Here is a 22673-nt window from a genome sequence, read left to right on the forward strand (position 1 = left end):
GTGTGTGTGTGTGTGTGTGTGTGTGTGTGTGTGTGTGTTTAGAAAGTGCAGGAGTACAAAAAAGAGAGGGAAAGAGAGCCAAAAGGGATAAAATGTTGACTATTGGTGAATCTGTGTTGAGAATATACAGGGTTTTATTTCTACTATTCTTATCCTTGCAACTTTTCTGTAAGTTTGAAATTATTTCAGAATGAAGACTTAAAAAAAATTGTCAGTGATGAGTTGGCAGCTGTCACTCTTAAAAAAGGAAGGTGGGTACCCCCCTCTGGGCCACTGCCCACAGGACAATGCTGCAGGTGCGCTGGGCCGTGAGACAATCTGCTAATATTTCAAAGACTGAGACGGGGATAAATGATCTAAGATTTCTTTCAGCTCCATTTCCTGGTACTCTTTGCTAGGGTTCGAAATAAAGGTCAAAGGCTGTTTATGTTTCGACGGGTTCATCGATCCTCGTTGGAGGGTGGGTATGAATAAGGAAGTCTTATTTTAGTGAAGGGAATTTCTACTGGCTCCTCAAATGTCAGGAGCTGTGAAAATGAGCAGGTGACGAAAGATACACCCTCTACTGTCAGACGGAACGTGAAAGCTGGTTGGCTGTGGCATTCTGAATGTGTGATGATTAGAATCAGTATCTGGTCATTACTTTGACCCTAAATTTCTACAAATAAGAATTAGAAGTCTGAAAGGAGTACCATTTCTTTGTACAGTTGCACTGGTGAGATCGTATCCACAATATACAAATTCCACCCAGCCTCAGCTACAGGAGGTGCTTTAAGCTTACCACTGGTTCCTTTTCTAGAACTAAAAGCAAAAGAAAAGACAAGAATCGCAAGATAAGACACAGTATTAATAAATGACAATCTTAAATGGTAAATGTTAGATACCTAAAAAGAACTATGCAATCATTTTCATTTAGTATTTTCTTCAATGACTCGCTGTACTAGTCAATTTTTATAGAACATGAGTTCTCAATGCTACATAGGCCTACGGCATTTAAAATTCAACAGCTTTCACGTACTGATAAACCAATTGCTTCCAATGTACTCCACAGGAATTCTTTAATGGGCAAAATGCTCAAAGACTAGGCAAGACCCCTCAAAAGGAAGACAGACTTGGCTGTCAGAGAGCCTGTGCCCACTACGTCTCCTGCACATGGCCTTCAGGAGACTAGCATGCCTTATGCCACCAATCTAACCAGAAGCTGCAACAGAACACTAGGCAAAACACTCAGGGCTGCTGGAAAAATGCAGAAGACACAAATACCCATGGGTCCGCTTCAAGTACTATCTTACCTCTTGCTTTCACTATTTGATGCATTTTCTTTAGTATACAATCTTTAAAATGTAGACCTCTGACCAAAGAAACTTTCAAATGAGAATTTTTTTTAAAAATCATTTAAAAATGAAATTTTAAAAATGTCTAATGACAAAAATGTCAATAATTTGCAAGATTGCCAATTGTTCTTCCTCTTGCCAGAAAGCTTTTAGAATCAGTCAGTCCCAGATCATTCTGCGCACACTCAGAGTGACCGGTTACCCAAATAAACCTCTGATTATTCCTGTTGGTGGGACAAAGCACAGGCACACAAAAAAATTTGAAAAAGCAAACCTTATGTTAAAACTAAAAACCGATGTTTGACTAGAAATACAGCTCTTCCTTGACTTACGATGAGGCTACATCCCAATAAACCCACGAAAAATTGAAAATAGCATAAATCAAATCCACCTAACCTCCCAAACATCATAGCTTAGCCTAGCCTACCTTAAACTGGCTCAGAACACTTACATTAGCAATCATCTAACACAAAGCCTATTTTATAATAAAGTGTTGACTATCTTATGTGATTTATTGAATACTGTACACAGCGAAAAACAGAACTGCTGTATGGGTACAGGATGGATGTAAGTGTATTGGTTGTTCGCCTGTGACCACGCGGCTGCCTGGGAGCTGCCACCGCGGGGCATCACCAAGAATATCATACCACATGTTGCCAGCCGGGGAAAGATCCGAACTCCAAACCTGAAGCACAGTTTCTAGTGAACGGGCATTGCCTTCCATACCATCGTAAAGTGAAAGCTTGTAAGTCAAACTATCGTTAAGTATGGGACCATCTGTACACTATCTGCTTCTCTTCCCCCAGAAGGATTTCTTTCCTGATTAAATTATTCATGGGCGAACATACAAATCATTATCATCATCATCTAATTCCTACTACTAAGGTCACAGAACAGAAAATGTTGAACAGAAGCATAACTAGTCTAGAACTAAGCGTTCTGGTCCAAACAATGTAAAAGCAGAAAATCCAAGAGTCAACCAGAGATCAGTCTTATCAAAATGCAATTTTATTTTAAGGAAGATCAGCACATATCTATACATCGTGAATGGGCTTTAAGTAAGAAATGCATTATTAATTTCTTTTGAATCGAGATTCCAGAAAATAATACTTGGATAAAAATGTAACCACTGAAAGGTCAAAGAAAAAAACTAGTGAAGAGTCTTGTGGTTTGGATTAGCACTAGAGGCTCTGTCTTTCCTATTAATTATACTGAAGAACATGTACTTTAACTTATCTAAAATACCACAGATTTTTATTGGAACTACTTTATAATTCATTCTCTTCTAGAGGATATTATGGAGATCACTAGAATCTTCTTTCCTTCCCCGGGGGGAAAAAAAACATAGACAAACCATCTTATCATTCAAAGTTCTGATTTTTAAAAAGATAAACTAGGACATACACACAAAATATATCAGTAACAACTCATTCCAGAAACATTGGCATGAATGTGTAGAAGTGTGGAGATGCTTACAGAAGCCTCTTGGGTGAGTCTCTTCTCTCTGGAATGGCCTCTGGGTCTGCCTTGGTCAAAAGTATGAGGTGGTTTTTAAAGTGACAGACGGCTTTCAAGCCTATGAAAAGCTGTATTCTTAGAGCACAGACATCCATACTGACAGGTGGGCAAGCCTAGTAGAGGAAAAATCACAAATTTCACCAAGGAACAAAGGTACATGAACTTTAATCTTCAAAAAATCAGTCTGTTTATTCGATAAAATCCTGCTCCCTCTTCCACACCCCCCTCCAAAAACCCGATCTGAATTCCTAATCTTATCAAAGGAGGAGGTTATCCTGTTTGAAGTTCTGTAACCCGGTACCTATTACACATGTGCCCGCCGAAGAGCCACTCGGTATCTGCTGACTGAGTGGATGCAGACGGCAGGCGCTCTTGAGCCCATCGCGGCTGTGGGAACTCCTGTGTGGCTTACAGAGTGGCTCTCCGAGCACGGCTGTGGGCTGGTAACCTGCACCTACAGAAATCCCCACTGACGGTGAGCTGGTTCAGGGATATGCCCCAAAGTGGTTTCTAGGAAAAATCAGGCACTATAAATGGTCATTCTATTGCACAGAGAGAACTTACATGGTTTCTTGGTGGATGGACGTGTAGAAGAGAAATGCTTGCATGTTCAGATGGCCCCTGACTGTTAGCTCCTTAGGTGGGAACATTGCCTGGAATGGATGACCGGCTGGGTGTGTCAGGTAAATGGGAGGAAACCCTGGATGAGCAGCCAGGCTCCTGTCCCTGTAAGGGGGCACTAATTCAAGGACAGTGGATAAGATCATGGAAGAGCTGTTTCTGGGAGCTCGCAAAATGATGCTGCCAGGCCTGTGCCCTCTCTTCCATTAACACTAGTTTGGTTCTGCGGTCATCTTCATTGCCTTCTGTACAAAGCGATTGGGGCAATGCAGTCATCTATTTTTTCATTTCTAAAAATAGATAAGATGGCCTTAGCTACTGCTGAGGGGCCAGAATCTCAGAGGAGAGGGACGTAAGATGTACACTTTGGACCAAATTCTGAGGTTGTAAATCTTTCTCAGACGCCACAGCTCCCAAAGTCTGAGTCGGCAAGAGGGCTAAACGTGTGCTGGTTCCGGTGGTATCTAGCATTTCAGAATGGTAGAGTCGCAGGAGAGAGGGAACCATGAGGTGTGACCTTCCCTCTGCCACCTTCAGGAGGACTGGTCTCAAGGGCAGCATTCCCCACCAGCTAGCTGCCCATCTCTCTTCTTATCTCTCTTCTTCTCTTCCTTGTTCCTTCCCCCTGGTTTTAGGAGACTCTGAGAAGACCTACAACGTGATTTAATTTCAAATGCAGATTGAACCTACCTCAATCTATTATGCACCCCTCACTCCAGCATCACCACCTGTATAAGCCTATGTCTTTCTGAGGTTTGAAAAACAGAAAACAAAAAAGCAAAGCAAGGTGTGAGGAGAAGAGAGGGACAAAGAATCTGTTGGCTTTCCATTTCAATAGGGAAATAATCTTTATTTCTAAAATATGCTCTTGAAAAGGCTATGTGTGTATCTTAAACATAGACAGAAAGGCATGGGGAAGCTGTGAGTTGGGTTTCCTAAGAGGCTGAAGGTAGGCAGAATGCCTGGTCAGCAACAGAAAGCTACAGGCAGGCCATTGCATGAAAGAGCTACTGAGAACTCAGATCGAGTAAAACAATGTCACATGTCACTATTTGGGTGACGATGATAGTGGAAGAGGACCTCAAACACCTTAAGCACAAAAGTGCTGGCTTGTTAACATAACGATCAGTAATGAACACTTACTTTTCCAGGAAAAGCTGTCCCAGGTGCCAGATAGACATAAACTAACTTATAAAATATAGGCCATCATGGGATGCCTGGGTGGCTCAGTTGGTTAAGTGTCTGCCTTTGGCTCAGGCCATGATCCCAGGGTCCTGGGATCAAGCCCCGCTTCTCTCTCTCTCTCTCTCTCTCTCTCTCTCTCTGTTTCTGCCCCTGATCATGTGCTCTCTGCCACCAATATTTCCATTAAAAAAGAATAAAATTGTAGTATACTATAGTTGTAAAGTACTCTCTCTGAAGTTACACTCACATATTCTTTACCAAATTTTAAAAACTATGCACTACACCTAAATTCTGAGTGAAATGTTTTCAAAGTAATCTTAAAAATTGTCATCTAAACCATGAATCACAAAATGCTTACTATTTCATGTCCAAAAACTCTATTTGGATAAAGAAGATCTTAAGACCTTTAATGTTCACCAACTTAGACCCAAGAGCAAATTTGCAAGCATTCATGTATCCCTTTTTGATCCTAAGATTTTGTTGTCATCATAAACCAGTTCTGGGGCGCCTGAGTGGCTTAGTCGTTAAGCGTCTGCCTTCGGCTCAGGGCGTGATCCCGGCGTTCTGGGATCGAGCCCCACGTCAGGCTCTCCCGCTGGGAGTCTGCTTCTTTCTCTCCCACGCCCCCTGCTTGTGTTCCCTCTCTCACTGGCTGTCTCTCTGTGTTAAATAAATAAATAAAATCTTTAAAAAATAAAAATAAAAAAATAAAATAAACCAGTTCTAACCTTCAGGGTGGTGTCCACATACGGGTCCTCCTCACGAGCTGCTGCCGCACTGCACCGCACTGTGAAACACTGTAGGTTGTTGCTAAGGAAGAGGAGAGACACCACTGAGCAAAGCAGAGGCCAATAACCACATGCTCATAGATGGGAGGATTTCACAGAGGCAAACAGAGCAATGGTGGGGAGGGAAGACTCAAATATTTGTTAAATGCTGATGATTAGTCTGCTTCTTAACAAAGAGAGCACCTCAGAATCCCCATGGAGTGTTTGTAAAAATATACAACTGGTCCCCACCTCACCCCTACCGAATCATAATCTCTAAGAGCTGAATCTAGACATGTATATTTCTACAAAGCTCCATGTGTGGCTCTGTTGTACACTCCTAGTTAAGAGCCATGGATCTGGGTCAATATCTCACTTTACAGACAAAATGATGTCCCTAGTATCTGCCCAAGGTACAAAGAGGTAACTATCAACGCCAAGATTAGAACACAAGTTTCCTGACTACTATCTCTATCCCACTCATCTCAGCATGTAATTGAGCCTAGATCAGGCTGGACAACACACTTAGATTATGCAAACACATATCCGATGGTAGAACTGAAAATTATAGGCTATCTGAAGGAATCTTGAGAATTATCTACTCCAGAAGCTTGTTTTAAAGATGAGGGCATGGAAGTCTTATGACTGGTCTAAGACATCTCAGGAGGATGGAGTCAAATTAGATCCCAGGTCGTCTTACTCCTCACACGCCTCTAGCTCTTTCTACAACCCCATGCTGCTTCTGCATTGTAAAATGACCTAGAGACCCCACGTCAGTGCACAACGAATGCCTGGTGACTAGGGGAGAAGTCAACACTCCAGTACTGACGTTAAAAAGTTAACTTAGAAATTGCTACAAAACCCATCTTGCGGTGGATTCACAGCAATAATTTTTATTTTTTTCCACAGGAAAATTTTTAAAAAACAAAAAGTAGGAGAATTAAAAATGAACTATGTTGAAATAAAGCAAACCTAGCATTGATCTTATAATAGAAGAAATACTTCTTGGGGCACATGGGTGGCTCAGTCAGTTAAGAATTTGCCTTCAGCTCAGGTCATGATCCCAGGACCCTAGGATTGAGGCCCCAGGTCAGGCTCTGTGCTCAGCAGGGAGTCTGCTTCTCCTTCTCCCTCTGCCCCTCACCCCCATTGTGCATGTGGGCTCATGCTCTTTCTGTCTCTCTCAAATCAATCAATCAATAAATAAAATCTTTTTAAAAAGTAGAAGAAATACTTCGTTATAAGGAAGGCATTCTGACATTTTCACAGTTGGGAGACTGCACAGTGTAGGTAAGAGGTATCACTCGGCATTCTCCCTCTGTGTTGGGGGGCTTCTACTGCAGCCTCAGCCCATTGCCATCTCTGTCCATTTCCACAAAGTCCTAGGACATGACCTCTGGAGTCATGATAATCATTGGAACACTTGCACCACCACTTAGAAATCTAGAATAGAGAGTTAACACCAGGAAGTAAAACAAATAGAAGGGACTTTGAGATAGTGAAAAGCAAAAAAGCACCTGTGATGGAGCCAGAATGATAAGTGAGAGTAGCTATGACCATAAAGATAAATGACTGTTAGTTTCCAGAGATAAGAAGGCTGGTCCTCTGACTCACCTCCACCTACAGCAATCCAGCAGCTGGCTATTGCAGAAATACTAAGCAGCAGTATAAGAGAATAAAGTGAACTGAAATGTGTTGGCATGGAAAGTTGTCCAAGATATGCTGCTAAGTGAAGCAGCAAGTTGCTGAACAGTGGACATCTTATGATCCACTTCCATAAAAAACAAATCATAGTAGTAAATGTATTGTTTTTTTAAAAAGTTTAGATGAATATACACCATTTTTTAAAAATGTTATTTATTTATTTGAGAGAGAGAGCGCGCACAAGCGGGGGGAGTGGCAGAGGGAGAGGGAGAAGCAGACAGGGATCCCAATGTGGGGCTGGGATCCCAGGACCCTGGGATCATGACCTGAGCCAAAGGCAAACGCCTAACCTACTGAGGCAGCCAGGTGCCCTGAATACACATCAATTGTTGACATGGTTGACTCTGAGGAGTAGGATTATGGGGGGGCTTTCCCATTTATGTATTTCTATAAGGATGACATTTTACATGATTTTATATTGTTCTTAGATTCTTTTAAAAAAATTTTTTTTGCCTTTTTTTTTTAATGTACCACCCTTCAACAAACTTTTCAAGACAAAATTATGGGTCACAATATTTCTAAAGTATGTATTTACTGGGTAAAATAATATGTAAAAGTAAGTTCAACAAATATAGAACTTTAAAAATATGGGTGGGGATCTTTATTAAGAATCTGAATTTACATATAACAGCTGCTATTCTAACGTCTAGTGCTTCTACAGTTAAATTAATGATGTAAGAGTGTATTTTGGTGCTGATATTAAGAAAAGCTTCAAAAATTTCCTACCTGGAGACAGGCAAAACCCACACATTTTAAATCCTTTCAAATCCCCATAACTGTGTTTTCAGGACTCTGCATTCTAAACTAATTCGTGACTTATATTTAACAGAGAGGGGAAATAAATTTAGGGAATCAAATCACTAAATTCTCAGTGTCCTTTACATCTATGCAATCAGGTAGAGAAAAGATTAATAGTCTTTCACATCAATATTTTGGGACAGAAATAAATATTTTATTCTTTCTTTCTCCCTCTAGTTTTTCCTTGGTGTCTAGGATGCTATAGTTCCCTAGGTTCTTCTGCATTCTTGAAAATCCTTCTGTTCTTTCTCTCCCTTCCTGAACATGACCTTCACCAGAGTTTAGTTTTCCAACTACTTTTCTCTGCTACACACTCTTGAGGCCATACTCACTACTTCGACAGTCAGCTCTTTTTTGATGGTAATAAAACGTCTATGTTTTCTTTTCTTTTCTCATCTTCAGTTCTGTGTCCAAAAGCCTACTTAACATTTCCCCTTGATACTCCCTAAGCTCCTCAAACTCAAATGCCTAAACCAAACTTCTCTTTCCCCACACTTCACCAGCGTCTATTCTTTCATAAAAGCAGCCTCAACACTCTGGTGGGGTTTTTTGTGCCTCCTCCATTCCCACCATCCCAACAGACACCAAGTCTTGTCATTCTCTTGCCGAAGCCTCTCCCATCCATTCTTCCTCATCCTCTCGCTGCTACAGCCCCTCGTTATCTTCCCCCGAACCATTTCAATAGTGTACTTACCTGTGTTCAATCTATCCTGCATAACAGCCACCACTGATTTTCCTAAAGCAATGCTCTTATCACATCACTTTATTGATCAAAACCTTAAAAAAGTCCTTAATTTTCAAAGCCCTGAGCTCTCCCTCGAGCATGATTTGCACCACTTCTCTGCATTTCAGATTCTTCATGGTTGAAGAACGTCACTATGCACAACATGTTAGAAATCGAGACTAGCTACTTCCACAACGTTCACTTAGGAAACACACAACAGAAGTTCTCCTTACACCAGACAATGGGGAGGAGAGGGCAGCAACCACACTATGAGTGAGCGGCAGAATCTTCAGATGAGTTCTATGCCGTCTGAATATACTCTAGCACCTGCTGTAGCTTCTGATCCTACCATTCAGTTGAAAAAAATTAAAGATCACCATCCTATGCAATTAATTATTAGATGCTCCTACAAAACTAGTCATAGCCTTTTTTTATAGTCTTACCTGTATCTATAATGCCCTTCTCTTCTAATCTACACCTGTAGATTCTAACTAGCTTTTCTCACTTCAAGCACAAAAAGCTTTCCATATGACTCAGCCAGAAGAAATTTCTCTCCTCGCATTGCCTATTTTCACTTTCACAAAGTCTAAAGATATTTTTCACAAATCCCCTAGTATTTGTGCCCCATGTATGTGTCTCTGCCTTCTTTCATGCTGTTGCTTTAGAAAACAGATGGTGTAGTTTATTCACGGTTACTTGGCTAGAGGGCCCAATGCAGTGGCTTGCACATAATCTAAGCTCAAAAAACAGGAACTAGAACCAGAAGCATCCGTTACTGCTGAGATAAAAAGGAAATGAGATTAAAATCCTGCTCAGGAACGCAGGTTATATGCCAGCCTATCACGGTAAGGCGACTGAAAAGGCATCTGCCACCAATTATCCACATGACCTTGCCAATCCCAACCTCTGGGTTATTTTTTCCCCATTTGTACTAATCAGAGGGTAGTCTTTCTGGCTCCTTCACAGTTCTAAATTATGAAATAATTCAACTCATACAGAAAGGATAGGACAGCAGAGGAATAAATTAGGAAATCTAAAAAGAAATCCAGAGATGTCCTGACTTTTCATTAAAATTCCCTATGAAAATTTTTTCTCACAAAGACCCCTATCCAATCTAAGAAAATAAAACAAAGGCAAAACGAGAATCTAAATCTTTGACATTGAAAAGGTAGGTATAGGCCATCAAAAGGCAAATGCACATCATTAATTTACAATACCATATATTGGTTCACACAATTCTCATTTATTTTTTTAAAGATTTTATTTATTTATTTATTTATTTATTTATTTATTTATTTATTTGTCAGAGAGAGAGAGAGAAAGAGCAGGCAGGCAGAGGGAGAAGCAGACTCCCCGCTCAACGGGGAGCCAGAAGTGGGACTTGATCCCAGGACCCTGGGATCATGACCTGAGCCGAAGGCAGACGCTTAACAGACTGAGCCACCCAAGCACCCCCACACAATTCTCATTTAAAGACTTAGGAAGCACCCCAAGAATTTGCAGAAGAGTAAGTGACTCAAAGTCCAGCAGTAACATTGTAACATACCTTGCGATGACATGCAAAAATTGTGGTGTGAGCACCGCCTGCTGAGACTTCTCAGGATACTGGTAAACTGACATTAATTCAACAGATTTGACAACCATGTACAGATAGCCCACATGAGGTAATGAGAAAAAACAGAAGAGACTCAGCAACTCTTTTTTCTGAGACAAATTTTTTCTACCAGAAGTTAGGGAACCTGCATGAAAAAAATGGGGGGAAAACCCCATGAAACCAATAAATAAAGGAAATTGATATCTTAACTTGTCTAAGCAAAAATTCTCAGTGGATAACCAAAGATTTGTTTAGGAAAAGCTGCTCTTTATAGAAGAATGCCAGTAAGAAATGAAAAGGGAGCTGATATAATTAAAATATCACCATTCTGCAACCCCTAATAAGTTAACAGATCTAGGTAATAATCATCACCAGATACCATGTACCTTCCAACAGAAGTCAGCACTACTTGTGGTACCAAATCATCATCTTCATAATCATAACCACTATCATCATCTAATCAAGACTTAGTCTAGACCAGCATTGTTGATAAAAATATAACATGAGCCACATATGTAATTTAAAGTTTTCTAGTAATCACATTTTAAAAAGTAAACAGAAACAGGCAAAATTTTCATAGTGTATTGTATTAACCCAATATATCCCTATTACCATGTCAACCAACAGTTAACGAAAAAATTAATGAGATACTTTATATATATATTTCTGTACTAACTCTTCCAGATAATGATGTGAATTTCACACTTAACAGTGTATGTCAATTTAGATTAGTCACATTTCAAGTGCTGAACAGCAGCAGGTGGGTAACGGCCACCATAGTGAACAGTACAGCTTCAGACTGAACTACCAAATCACAGGGACATACAGGGAATATAGGAACATGTTAAATGACACTGTGGGGACTCAATTAGCAAAATTCAGATTATGGGAAATTCTACGGTATTAGCCCAGCTTCTTGCTACTGCAAAGAAAAGAGAGAGAAAGGGAACGGCCATTAGATAGTTGACCCCCTAACATGGCTCTGGGCCCTCTCTGGTCTCCAGCATTGTCTCACGACCTTCTCTGCCTTGCTCTAGCTCTCAGTTCCTCACTTATTAGATTCTCCCTCTACCACAACACCTTTGCTGCTTCCTCTGCACCAACCATATTTCCAAATCAGCCCCAAATCACTCTTCAGATCCTCTTTCCTAGGAAGCCTTTCTTGACCCATAAATGAGGTTAATATCTTTGTTAGAAGCTCTCAAGGTAGGATTCTTTTCCCTCAGAGCACTCATTTCAGTGTGTAATTGTATACTCCTTGATAATAACAAAATGATTATTCAATTAATGTCTGCTTCCCCCCCCCCGAACACAATAAGCTCCATGAGTGCAAGTACTTTGCCTACTTTTGCTCATTATTGGTTCCCTAGTATTCAGCACAATACCCAACATAGTAGGCAGTCAATAAATGTTTACTAAAAGAAAGAAAAAAATAAGGGAGGTTTATAAACACGTTTAGTCAGAATAATATTTATATTGTCTCTAGGCAACATCTAAAGATGTTAGGCAGGCCAGGACTAAGTACAAAACCCAATGGCAAATTCTCAGTCTGGGCTGCCCATTACGTTCCGGGGGAGCATTTAAAAAGCTACTGATGTCCACATACCTTAGCCGACTAATCAAGTCAGAATCACCAGTATGTAGAGCCTGGGTATCAGTATTCTTTAAAGCATCCAAGGAAGCCCAATGTGCAACAAGGTTGAAAACCACCACTCTGAATGAATTTCCCATTCAGTCAACATTTTCCCACCTTGCTCACAAGGCCATCATAAGAAGCTTAGCCATATACCCAGCTAAAAAAACCCCAGCTAGGACAAGGTTCCAATTTCCCTTTTTGGGCCAAGTAACCATTTCAAAAAGGGAAATGCGTTTTGTCTGTCATGTTCTCTCCATGGCTCCTCCTAGCAGACACAACTTCCCTTTCTAGTGCTCATAAGAACACTCTTTAGCATTATTTGCTAAGGAACTTGTCCAGGGCCACAGGGAGACTCGGTAAGAGAACCTAACGTATTACCCACCTTGGTCTCTCCTCCCAGCCCAGAGCCTTTTTACCTCACTGCACTGCAGCACCGCCATACTTACCTGTTTGGTAAATGGGTAGCAACTGAAGTGAATGTAACTTGATGTCATCAGAAAAGACATAGGACGAAATATCAGGAGCAAAACGTCTGTGAGTTTAAAAAGAGAAAGAAAGAGGAAGAGATCTAATTTCGATGTACTTCTAAGCAGGTAAATATATATTAAATGCTGATGAATGAAAAGCTTTGTAATACTTATAGAGCAGGTGCTGAACGTGGTAATATTTTGTTTTTTCATCAGCTAATCCCGTTGACTCCAGTGTAACAGATATTCCAGACTGGCTACTTTTTTCACCGAGAAGTTCCATGGGCTTTTGACAGATAACAAAATCATCTGACTCAAGCTGCAAAGTTTCACTACTGACATCTTAAAAAATAAAATTTGAGAAGAGTTTAGTAACCCCAAGTACTAGTTGAATGAAATTTAAATTTCATAACAACCCCAGACCAATTAAATTGAAATATAGTAATTTTATTTATTCACGCACACAGACATTTCATATATTTGCAAGGCACTATGGTTTTGAAAAGCCTTAGCACTTCCTCATTTATTCCTCACAACAGATAAAGTACAACAGGATATGATCATCCCAATTTTACCAAGGAAATTGAAACTCAGAGATGGCATTCCTAACCCAAGGCCATTCAACTTATGAGAACTGGGGCTAGAAACTCCTTCTAGCTCTTCCATTATTTCTATTGACAAGTATATGCTGAAACACACTGACATGCTACTGAGTAAGATCTGGGCAGCCGGATCATAAACCCAAATCTCATGTATCAGGAAAAACTGAATCTGTAAATAATGTGGCTTCAGAGATTGCCAGAAGTAAGGGTTTTCTCTACACCTAAGATAAGAAAGCAAGCTAAATTCATAATTTACCTTCTGTCTGTTTCATTGGATTGTTGGTCTTAGGTGGCTGGTGGTTAACACTCTCTCCATTTTTAGGGTCTGATTCCAGTTTTAGGATTAAGACTTCTAAGTCTGACATGAGAGCAACATAACCAATACAAAAAGAAATTTCTACAGGAATGATATTATCTATATGTATAATTAAAGAACGTTCAAAGTCCAATATTGAGAATTCTTCATTAATGATCTGATACTTCAAACTAAATAAGACTAACTTATTGGAGCAACCAACAAGAAGGTCTCCTTTCACTGGGCAACAGGAGATGCACAAGGGGGCCTCAGAAAGCGGCATTTCAATAATAGACATCTGGTCTTTGTAGGTGTCGCTAAAGGGTGCCTCCACATTATGTCCAACCATTCGGATACACACACGACAGTTTTCAGTCCTTTTACTTCTCCAGTTCACATATGCACGTAGAAATGTAGCTTTGTTTTTCTCTTCAATTACTGCCAGATAGTCTCCTGAGAAGAAAATAAGATTATACTTAGAATTTGTAATTAGAAACAACCACTTACTTTATGCCATGAAAAGGAACTATTAGTGAATCCTAATGTGAATTAGGATTCAATTAAAGATTGACGAGAACAAAACCCTAATTAATAGGATCTTAGGTATATTTTTAACTGACGTTAGGCATTTAGGTTCTGAAATAAATCTCTCCCCATTATGTCTTAAGATAATCCATTTATTTATGTAGCTTACATAGAAATTGTACATTTTATTCCTTATATTAGCTCTGAGTGTTTCCTGTAGCTCTGAGACCCCCTTCCCACAGGTCACACCTTCGTGTCAACTCTGAGAAGTAGGAAAAAGCTATACATATTAAATAAAACTTAAATCCAAATCAATTTTCCCTTCATCGTTGATTTTATTATATTGTTTGAATTACAAAGTAATTTTATAGTTAGTCTCTGTTGTAAGAAATTAAACCAGTAAAGAGATGCCAAATGAAAAGCATAATCTCGGGGCACCTGGGTGGCACAGCGGTTAAGCGCCTGCCTTCGGCTCAGGGCGTGATCCCGGTGTTATGGGATCGAGCCCCACATCAGGCTCCTCCGCTAGGAGCCTGCTTCTTCTCCCACTCCCCCTGCTTGTGTTCCCTCTCTCACTGGCTGTCAAGAAAGAAAGAAAGAAAGAAAGAAAGAAAGAAAAAGAAAGAAAGAAAGAAAAGCATAATCTCTTCCCCGCAGTCCAATCTGTGAGGAGCCAGGGTTAACACACATAGCTTGGTATGTGGCCTTCTACACCTTTCTCTCATAAACATAGACCACAGACTAGTGTTTTGTCTTTTTTTTTTTCACCAAAATGGAATCACACAGAATATATTTAACAATCTGCAACTTCTAAAAATTGCCAATACATCTTACTCGCCATGTCAATACATGGGTATCTAACATCGTTTTATTGAAAATTATCTGTATATCCTATGTATATATGTGCCATAATTTATTCAACAATTCCCCTATTGAGATATATTCAAGTTTTTCTGCCACTATACTTCATGCTGTGATAAATAGGCCTACTATACCTATATACTCATTTCCTAGGGGGTTGTTTCAATGGCATAGATTCCCAAAAGTGAGAATGTTGGGGCAAAAGGCAGGTATGTTTTAAATCTTAAGATATTGCCAGATTCTATCACAATTACATAATCGGAGCTCATGTTGCCAGCAGCACTGTTTGAACATGCCCATTTCCCCATATCCTCACTAGCACTGACTCAATGTGATGGAGAAACAAGGACTCTTATGGTTATCATAATGTAAATTTCCCAGACCATTTCTAAAGCTGGCCATCTTCTCCTGTGTTTTATCAGCCTTGTATGATTTCTCTTCCGCAAGTTATCTACTTTAATAGGATGCTTGATTTGTTTTTCTTACTAAGAAATAGCAGCTCTCTGGGTAAAGGTGATATTAATCTTTGGTCACGAATAGCAAATTGTTTTTGGTAGTCTGTTCTTTGACATTTGATTTCGCTTATGGCAGCTGTTACCATAGTAAAAGTAGTCAGATACCTACGTAGTCAGATCCATATGCTTTTCTTCTTGGCCTCTGAGTTTCCTAATTTGCTTAGACAGTCCTATGCCCGCCAAATTACGTAACTATAGTCTTACATGTTCTATTTTAGTGGCTTTTTTATTTAAATTTTTAATCTTTAGAACTTTGAGGGGAAGAGAAGTCAAGGTTTTTCCAAATGTAGAACCTACTAGTTACTAACATTATTTGGTAGATAGGCTCTTTTCCAATGAACTAAAACTGAAACATGCTCACTGCTGTGAGCATCACAACTTCCCATATACACATGCAGCAAGCAAGCAGCCCTCTCTGCAAACGCTCGCTGGGCTGGCCGGGTCCCCTCCTTGTCAGAAATGAGCCAACCTTCCAGAAAGGCGAGCCTTCTCTTGATGCTGGTCCCTTTGATACCACAGAAACACAGCTTGCTCCTCTTCATTCCCTGGACATCTTGGCATAATGCCTAACTGTACCTACAGGCTCCATATATTGGCTCACTCAGTTCCAGGGAAGCAGTTTGGATGGAGTTGGGTCAAAAGATGACTTGTCCCCTCCATCTTTCTAGAAGTTCCTTAGTAAATGAATTTTTTTTAAATTTTTGTTGGGGTAAAATATACATAACATAAAATTTACCATTTTCACCATTTTTGAGACTGGCGTTCAATGGTATGAAGTATATTCACATTGTTGTGCCCCGATCACCATCATCCCTCTCCAGAACTTCTTCATCTTCCTCAAAGCTCTGTATCCCTTAAACAATAACTCCTCCTCTCCCCCACTCCCAGACTCTGGCCATGACCATTCTACTTTCTGTCTCTATGAATTCGCCCACTCTAGATACCTCATATAAACTGAATCATACAATATTAGTCTTTGCTTCTGGCTTATTTCACTAGGCATAATGTCTTCAAGGTTCATTTGTGTTGTAACATGTGTCAGGATTCCCTTCCTTTTTAAGGGTGAGTAATATTCGATTTTATGTATATACCACATTTTATTTATTCAACTGTTTAAGGACACTCAGAGTGTTTCCATGTCTTGGCTATTAAAAATTATGCTTCAACAAACATGCAGGTAGAGATACGCATATGCCACATTTTGTTTGTCTTTTCTTCAGTTGATGGACATTTGGGGTGCTTCCACTTCTTGGCTCTCATTAAAAAATGCTATGGGGGTGCCAGGGTGGCTCAGCTGTTAAGCGTCTGCCTTCGGCTCAGGTCATGATCCCAGGGTCCTGGGATCGAGCCCCACATCAGGCTCCCTGCTCGGCGGGAAGCCTGCTTCTCCCTCTCACACTCCCCCTGCTTGTGTTCCCTCTCTCGCTGTCTCTCTCTGTCAAATAAATAAATAAAATCTTAGGGAAAAAATGCTATGAACGTTGATGTACAAATATCTGCCAAGTCACTGCTTTCAATTACTTTGTTTATATACTTCCAAGAGTGAAACCGCTGAACCATATGGTAATTAATTTTTTGAGGAACACCATACTGTTTTCCACAGCAGCTCTACCATTTTACATTCCTGCAGTGTGCAAGGGTTCCAGTTTCTCCACATTCTTACCAATGTTTGCTGTTTTCTTTCTTTTTTTTAAATAATAACCATTCTAATGGGAGTGAAATGGTATCTCAGTATGGGTGTGGTTTGCATTTCCCTGTGATTAATGATGTTAGGCATCTTTTCATGTGCTTGTTGGTCATTTGAAGAAATGCCTATTTGCCCATTTTTGAATTGGCTTTTGTTGTTGTTAAGTTACAGGAGTTCTTTATATATTCTGGATATTAATCCCTTCTTGGATATATGCTTTGCTAGTATTTTCTCCCATTCTGTGGATTGCCTTTTCCACCTGTTGTTAGTGTTTTTAGTGTCTTTTATAGATGCACGAAGGTTTTTAATTTTGATGACATCCAATTTACTTTATTGTTTTGTTGCCCGTGCTTTGGTGCCATATTCAAATTAGTAAATGAATTTTAAAACTAAGAATATTTGTTTGGTTAAATAAAATTGTTTTATTCATACATTTATAAAAATATACCTATTTCACTGATAAAGTGTATATATCATTTGTATATAAGCTGCAAACTGTAGATAGTGCCCATACTGTCTTGTATGTTTTCAGATTAGTTTTACAATGATGAACTAGAATTTGCTCAGTAAGTGTGTTTACCTGACAAGCGTTATGATAAGAGATTTAAGAGTTCTCTCAGTTAATCCTCACAAAAAACTTTCAAGGTATTATCTCATTCTCCATTTTATAGATCAGGAATCTGAGGCTCAAATAAGCTAGGTAACTTGTCTAAGGCAACACAGCCAACAAGACAGAGCTGGGGATTTAAACCTCGATGTGGTTAGCTCCAAAGTCGATGCTCATTTCCCAATTATGCTGTTTCTCAAAATGTTAAAAAGGAGATATAAGTCTAGAGGATTCTGTGGAGGTTAACAGCACTGTATGAAAGAAACTAAACTTTTTAAAAAATGTAATATATTTAAACAAGCAACAAAACACAGTTCACCGATTTCTCTCACTGCCCCCACCCCAGCTCTTGCAGCCACCAATTAGTTTTGTTTTTTTTTAAGTTTTTTATTTTTTAGATTTTACATATAAAAAATCATATGGTATTTGTCTTCCTCTGACTGACTTTTTTAGGTATTATGTATATGGTCAGGGGCTTTATTCTACTTTACAACAGCTTCTGTCTTCATTAAGTAAATTAAAAAATCATTCTCATATTTATTCTTAAGCTGAGATTATTGATTTTTTAAAATAATAATCTTCCTTTTATATAGGAAGATCACAAACCTGGTTAACACTAATACCAGATTAAGGAAAAGGCTGCTCCTATGACAAAATTGACATCGGAAGGCAGAAATAATATACAATACATCAAAATATGTATTATGGCTCTAGAAAAGTGAAGAGGTGGTAGGGTTTGGGGAGATGTAATTTAATACACTTGTGCTAAAGAACAGTCAACAATGAGAGCCATGTGGTCTTGTCCTCCCTGCCCCACCACCTTCAGACACCCCATAAACAAATGTCCTGCACCAGAGCTCCCCACACAGCACCCAACCCTGGCCACCAGGTCTTTCTCCTTTGAGAGCAATAAATTCTCATGTCTCCTTTTCCTCACTTCACACACAAAGCCTAAATTAAATTTCCATTACTGATGATGATGTTAGGGCCCTCTGTCCTTCAAAACTTCGACCTACTTTCTCCCTAACACCCCCAAATTTTATAAAGGGAGAATAGCATTCTGCTAATTAGAGATTTTAAAAAATGAAAATGTTGGGCACCTGCATGGCTCAGTTGGTTAAGCATCTGCCTTTGGCTCAGGGTCCTGGGATCAAGTCCCACGTCAGGCTCCCTGCTCTGCAGGGGGTCTGCTTCTCCCTCTGACCCTCCTGCCACTTGTTCTCTCAATCTCTCTCTCTCTCTCTCAAATAAATAGATAAAATTTAGAAAAAAGAAAAGAAAAGAAAATGTTTTCTATTTGGGTAAGAGACCTGCAAAGCACTTTTAATAAATATAAATGACTGATACAAGATTAATTTTGTTTCTGACAGGGGGAGATTTGCTATAGAGAAAGACACTAGGCAGGTAGAGCAGGAATCCCCATGTCTAAATTACTGTGAATGGGAAGAAAGAGACCAAAAGGAAAAAGCTAAGAAGTGGAAGACAAGTTATCTGGGTATCAACATAGCTAGGAGTCAGCTATGTGTGGGTTAATAGAAGCTGTACCCAGGGGTTGTATCCAGTCTTCAAGCTGAGGACTGAAAGTTACCCTTGAGCTATCTGACCCACGCTAATGCCATAGCACATGACTCCTGAACTTTCTTTAGGACAGCCAACTGGATTATAAAAAGTCTTTGTTTTTCAAGGCCTCATTAATAAGGTTACCATGCTACTCACTGCCTACAGCAGCTAGTAGGCACTAGGTCAGTGGTTCTGAATTTTGGATAAATATCAGACTCACCCCAAAGCTGGGCCATACCCCAGGAAACTGACAGTTTCTCTGTGGTCCAGGCATCAGCATATTTTCAAGCTCCCCCAGGTGATTCTGAAGCACAAGTAGTGACATAAAGGATCCCAAGAATCACCATTACTGACAGGGAAGAAAACTATAAGTTTACATAATGCCTGCCACTTCCAATTCTAGAATAAATGTCCGTTTGGAAGAATGGGGCAGATCTTATAAATATGTCTGGTCTGTTTCTGCCTCTCTCTCTCACGCGCTCTCTCTCTCTCTCTCTCACACACACACACACATCACACCTTGAGAGTGGTAAGTGTGCCACTCAGTAGAGCTCTTGAAGGTAAGAACTTCCTCGTCTAAAAGGGGGGGTGAGATGGGGAAACCACCAATATTGAAAAATGGATGAGAGGTATTTCTACTAAATTCCAAAATCAGAATCTTCTGCTGAAAGAGAACATACAGGGGCGCCTGGGTGGCTCAGTCATTAAGCGTCTGCCTTCAGCTCAGGTCATGATCCCAGGGTCCTGGGATCGAGCCCCGCATCGGGCTCCCTGCTCAGCGGGAAGACTGCTTCTCCCACTCCCACTCCCCCTGCTTATGTTCCTTCTCTCACTGTCTCTCTCCGCCAAATAAATAAATAAATAAATCTTAAAAAGAAAGAAAGAAAGAAAGAAAGAAAGAAAGAAAGAAAGAAAGAAAACATACAGATCTAATGAGTGGTTTTCAAACACTATCTGTGAACCAATGCAGGCTTCCGTTAATATCTTTACTAGCCAAGAAGAAAAAAATAACCGCATAGTAAGTTGCTCGTAAAGCAAAGATATCCAATGTTTAGGGTTTAGTGCTTTTTTCTCTTATGGTTACAGTAAATAACACGGCTTTTCATTTTTAAAAGTATATATTTTTACTGGACAAAATAAATAGTCAGATACTAAGTATGATGATAGCCCCACAGATTTTAATGGATCCACAAAATCCCAATGCCTGGAAATCACTGATCTAGCAATTTCAACTTTAAAAACAAAAAAAACCAGAGCCTGAGATCCAAAAGTTTCTGTAAACTCACACCCAACCAGTAGCAGACAGAGTAGGAGTTAGAAAGAGATCTCCAATCCTCCAAGTTCATGCTCTGCACTTCATAAGTAAGCCCCTGAGCTTTTCTACCATAAGTACTGCAATTTATACATTTACGACCCTCTTGAGAAGCAGGAATCAAACTTTAAGTGCATTATTAGGCAGTTAAAAGAAGCCTATGGTAAATCCTTCCGTAATCTTAAGTACCACTTATTTTTAAATGTTTTATTTTTCTAAAATAGAGATATACCCACATTGTACCTCCTTGGTACTGCTTCACATTTCGGTGGAAAAAGGGTACTGGATGCTGCTGCGCTGTTTTGGGTGGGTGGGAGGAGTTTATGACTTGAGTTCCACTTGCATAGATTTAAAAACCAGCATATAACGTGAGCTTTCAAAAACCGACTAGTGGATAAAGGTATAGACGTGAAAGGATTGGCCATGAGTTGGCACTGTTGTTGAAGCTGGGAGTACCTGGAGTTCAAGATACTATTCTCCCTATTTTGTATGTGTTTGAGATTTTCTATGCTTTTAAGTTTGAATTTTTTGGAGCTGTATGGTTTATTTTACCATACAAACAAACTGAGCGGAACCCAGCCACCCAACTACAGGCCTTTCTGGTGAGCGAGCGAGATAAGAGCAGACAGCGTCCCCCGCCCCCTAGAAGCAAGAGCTCACCTGCGGTTGCCACGACAACCGCACTGCTCTGCTCTCCTTCAGTAATCAGCAGCCAGACCCCGCGAGACCACCCAGCAAGTTCCGGGAAGTCTCCTTCCCCACCCAGAGTGCGGCCGGGGACGCTCAGTCCTCTAGGAAGGAGGCCCCGGCTCCCCCCTGGCCTCGCTGCTACTCACCCGCCTCGCTGTAGGCCAGGCACAGCACTCTGCCTAACGTGGAGAAGGCGCACCTCGGCTGGCACAGCTCCTGTCCGGTCACCGCGAATGCCTCCACCTTGCAGCCTGCCGCCACGAAGAGCGCGTCTTGTCCTCCGCCGCAGAACCGCTCGGGCTCCAACTTGCAGGGCACCACCTGCTGCGACCCGAATGGGTGCAGGTTATATAACTGCACCATCCTGACCACCGGCTCCGGGGCGGCCCGCCGGTGCCCGCTCAGGCCTGCACGCCCCTCGGGGCGCCCGGAGACCCCGCTCCGGTCGCAGACGCTGGACCACTTCCGCCAGCAGTTGCATAGAGCCGAGTCACGTGAGCGTCACCCGGGCCGCCTGCGGCTCCCCTTCTTAAAGAGGCTGTTACGAGGCGAGGCTCGGGTCCGGGGAGCAGTGGCCTCGGCCGGGTCCGTCTGCATCCCACGGGCCTCTTGTCTGGGGGCCTTGGACGCGGCGGTCAGTTGCTGGCCACCGCTCCGCACCCCGCGGTTGACGGGCACAAAGACCAATGTGTCCTTTTTTTCGTTATTTCACGTTACTGCTTCGGGCTAGACGAGCTGTTTAGGCCCTTGAGTACGTCTCAACTTTTTATCTGCTATCTTGTACCATTTTCTACCTACTTAAGGGGCATCACTTATGTCTCCCCAGTAGCCTCAGAGTTTCAGGAGGATAGGGCTGCGAAAGTTGAAGCGCAGTGCACACGGCTCAACGCCGGGCTAAACACACTGAAGAGCTGTTCCAAAATATTGGAAATTCCAGAATGATTTCATTGGAAAGAACAACACTTAGAATGTGCTTAGCAAAAAGGGAGGGAGGAAGGAAGGAAGGAAGAAAAAATATATATATATTATATGTAATATATATGTATATTATATGTAATATATATATATATATATATATATATATATATATATTTGCTGAGGAACTGTGGACATCACCTAGTGACCTTCCTGTAGTTGGCAAAAGATTAGTTTGAGCCCCAGAGGATGGAATGACCAGGGCTGAAATCCACTAGCTCTCAGTCCAGTGCTCCTAAAACTAATCTGTATCCTATGTCTATTCCTGATGTCTCGAGGTGGAGCGCATAATTGCAATCCAGATTAAAAAAAACAGAACAAAACAGAACAAAACCACCACACATTTAGATGAAGGGAGCATTAGAGCAACTTTTTACAATTTATCCAGAAAATAAGGTATGTAAGTATGAATTGTGGGATGTTCTTACTTTCGGCGTCCCCTTACTTACATAGGGACAAAACTAAAAAGAAAGCAGATTTTCCTTTGGTTAGTTTCTAGTTCTCACCCTCATGAATCCTTTCTTCGAAGAATTTACAAATTAGGTGCAATTGGATTGAAGTTAAACCTACCTCCATTTCCTTTGCCATCTAGATGAATAAAGTACCCCTTAGTAGTATCCTGCTGCCCTTCACCTAACCCAACCAATAGAGACTTTTTGGTATACAACCATTCACCAAACTGAGGCCAAGAACTGG

At 40.7% G+C, this 22673-nt stretch overlaps 1 protein-coding gene across 1 annotated transcript in view; it reads right to left on the bottom strand.

The window, feature by feature from the left end:
* The window catches only part of HPS3 (HPS3 biogenesis of lysosomal organelles complex 2 subunit 1), a 25401-nt gene extending 3913 nt beyond the window's left edge, over positions 1–21488 (bottom strand). The window contains exons 1-8 of the mRNA XM_040636689.1: positions 21149–21488; positions 13207–13698; positions 12519–12690; positions 12328–12413; positions 10198–10390; positions 5387–5468; positions 2811–2965; positions 693–801 (exon numbers count right to left, since the gene is read on the bottom strand). Coding sequence (XP_040492623.1) covers positions 693–801; positions 2811–2965; positions 5387–5468; positions 10198–10390; positions 12328–12413; positions 12519–12690; positions 13207–13698; positions 21149–21365 — 1506 coding nt within the window. The 5' untranslated portion in view covers positions 21366–21488. The remainder of the gene's footprint in view (positions 1–692; positions 802–2810; positions 2966–5386; positions 5469–10197; positions 10391–12327; positions 12414–12518; positions 12691–13206; positions 13699–21148) is intronic.
* Positions 21489–22673: the final 1185 nt, after the last annotated feature.

The sequence above is a fragment of the Ursus maritimus genome, unplaced genomic scaffold (genome assembly GCF_017311325.1).
Source record: "Ursus maritimus isolate PB19 unplaced genomic scaffold, ASM1731132v1 scaffold_20, whole genome shotgun sequence".
Lineage (NCBI taxonomy): Eukaryota > Metazoa > Chordata > Mammalia > Carnivora > Ursidae > Ursus > Ursus maritimus.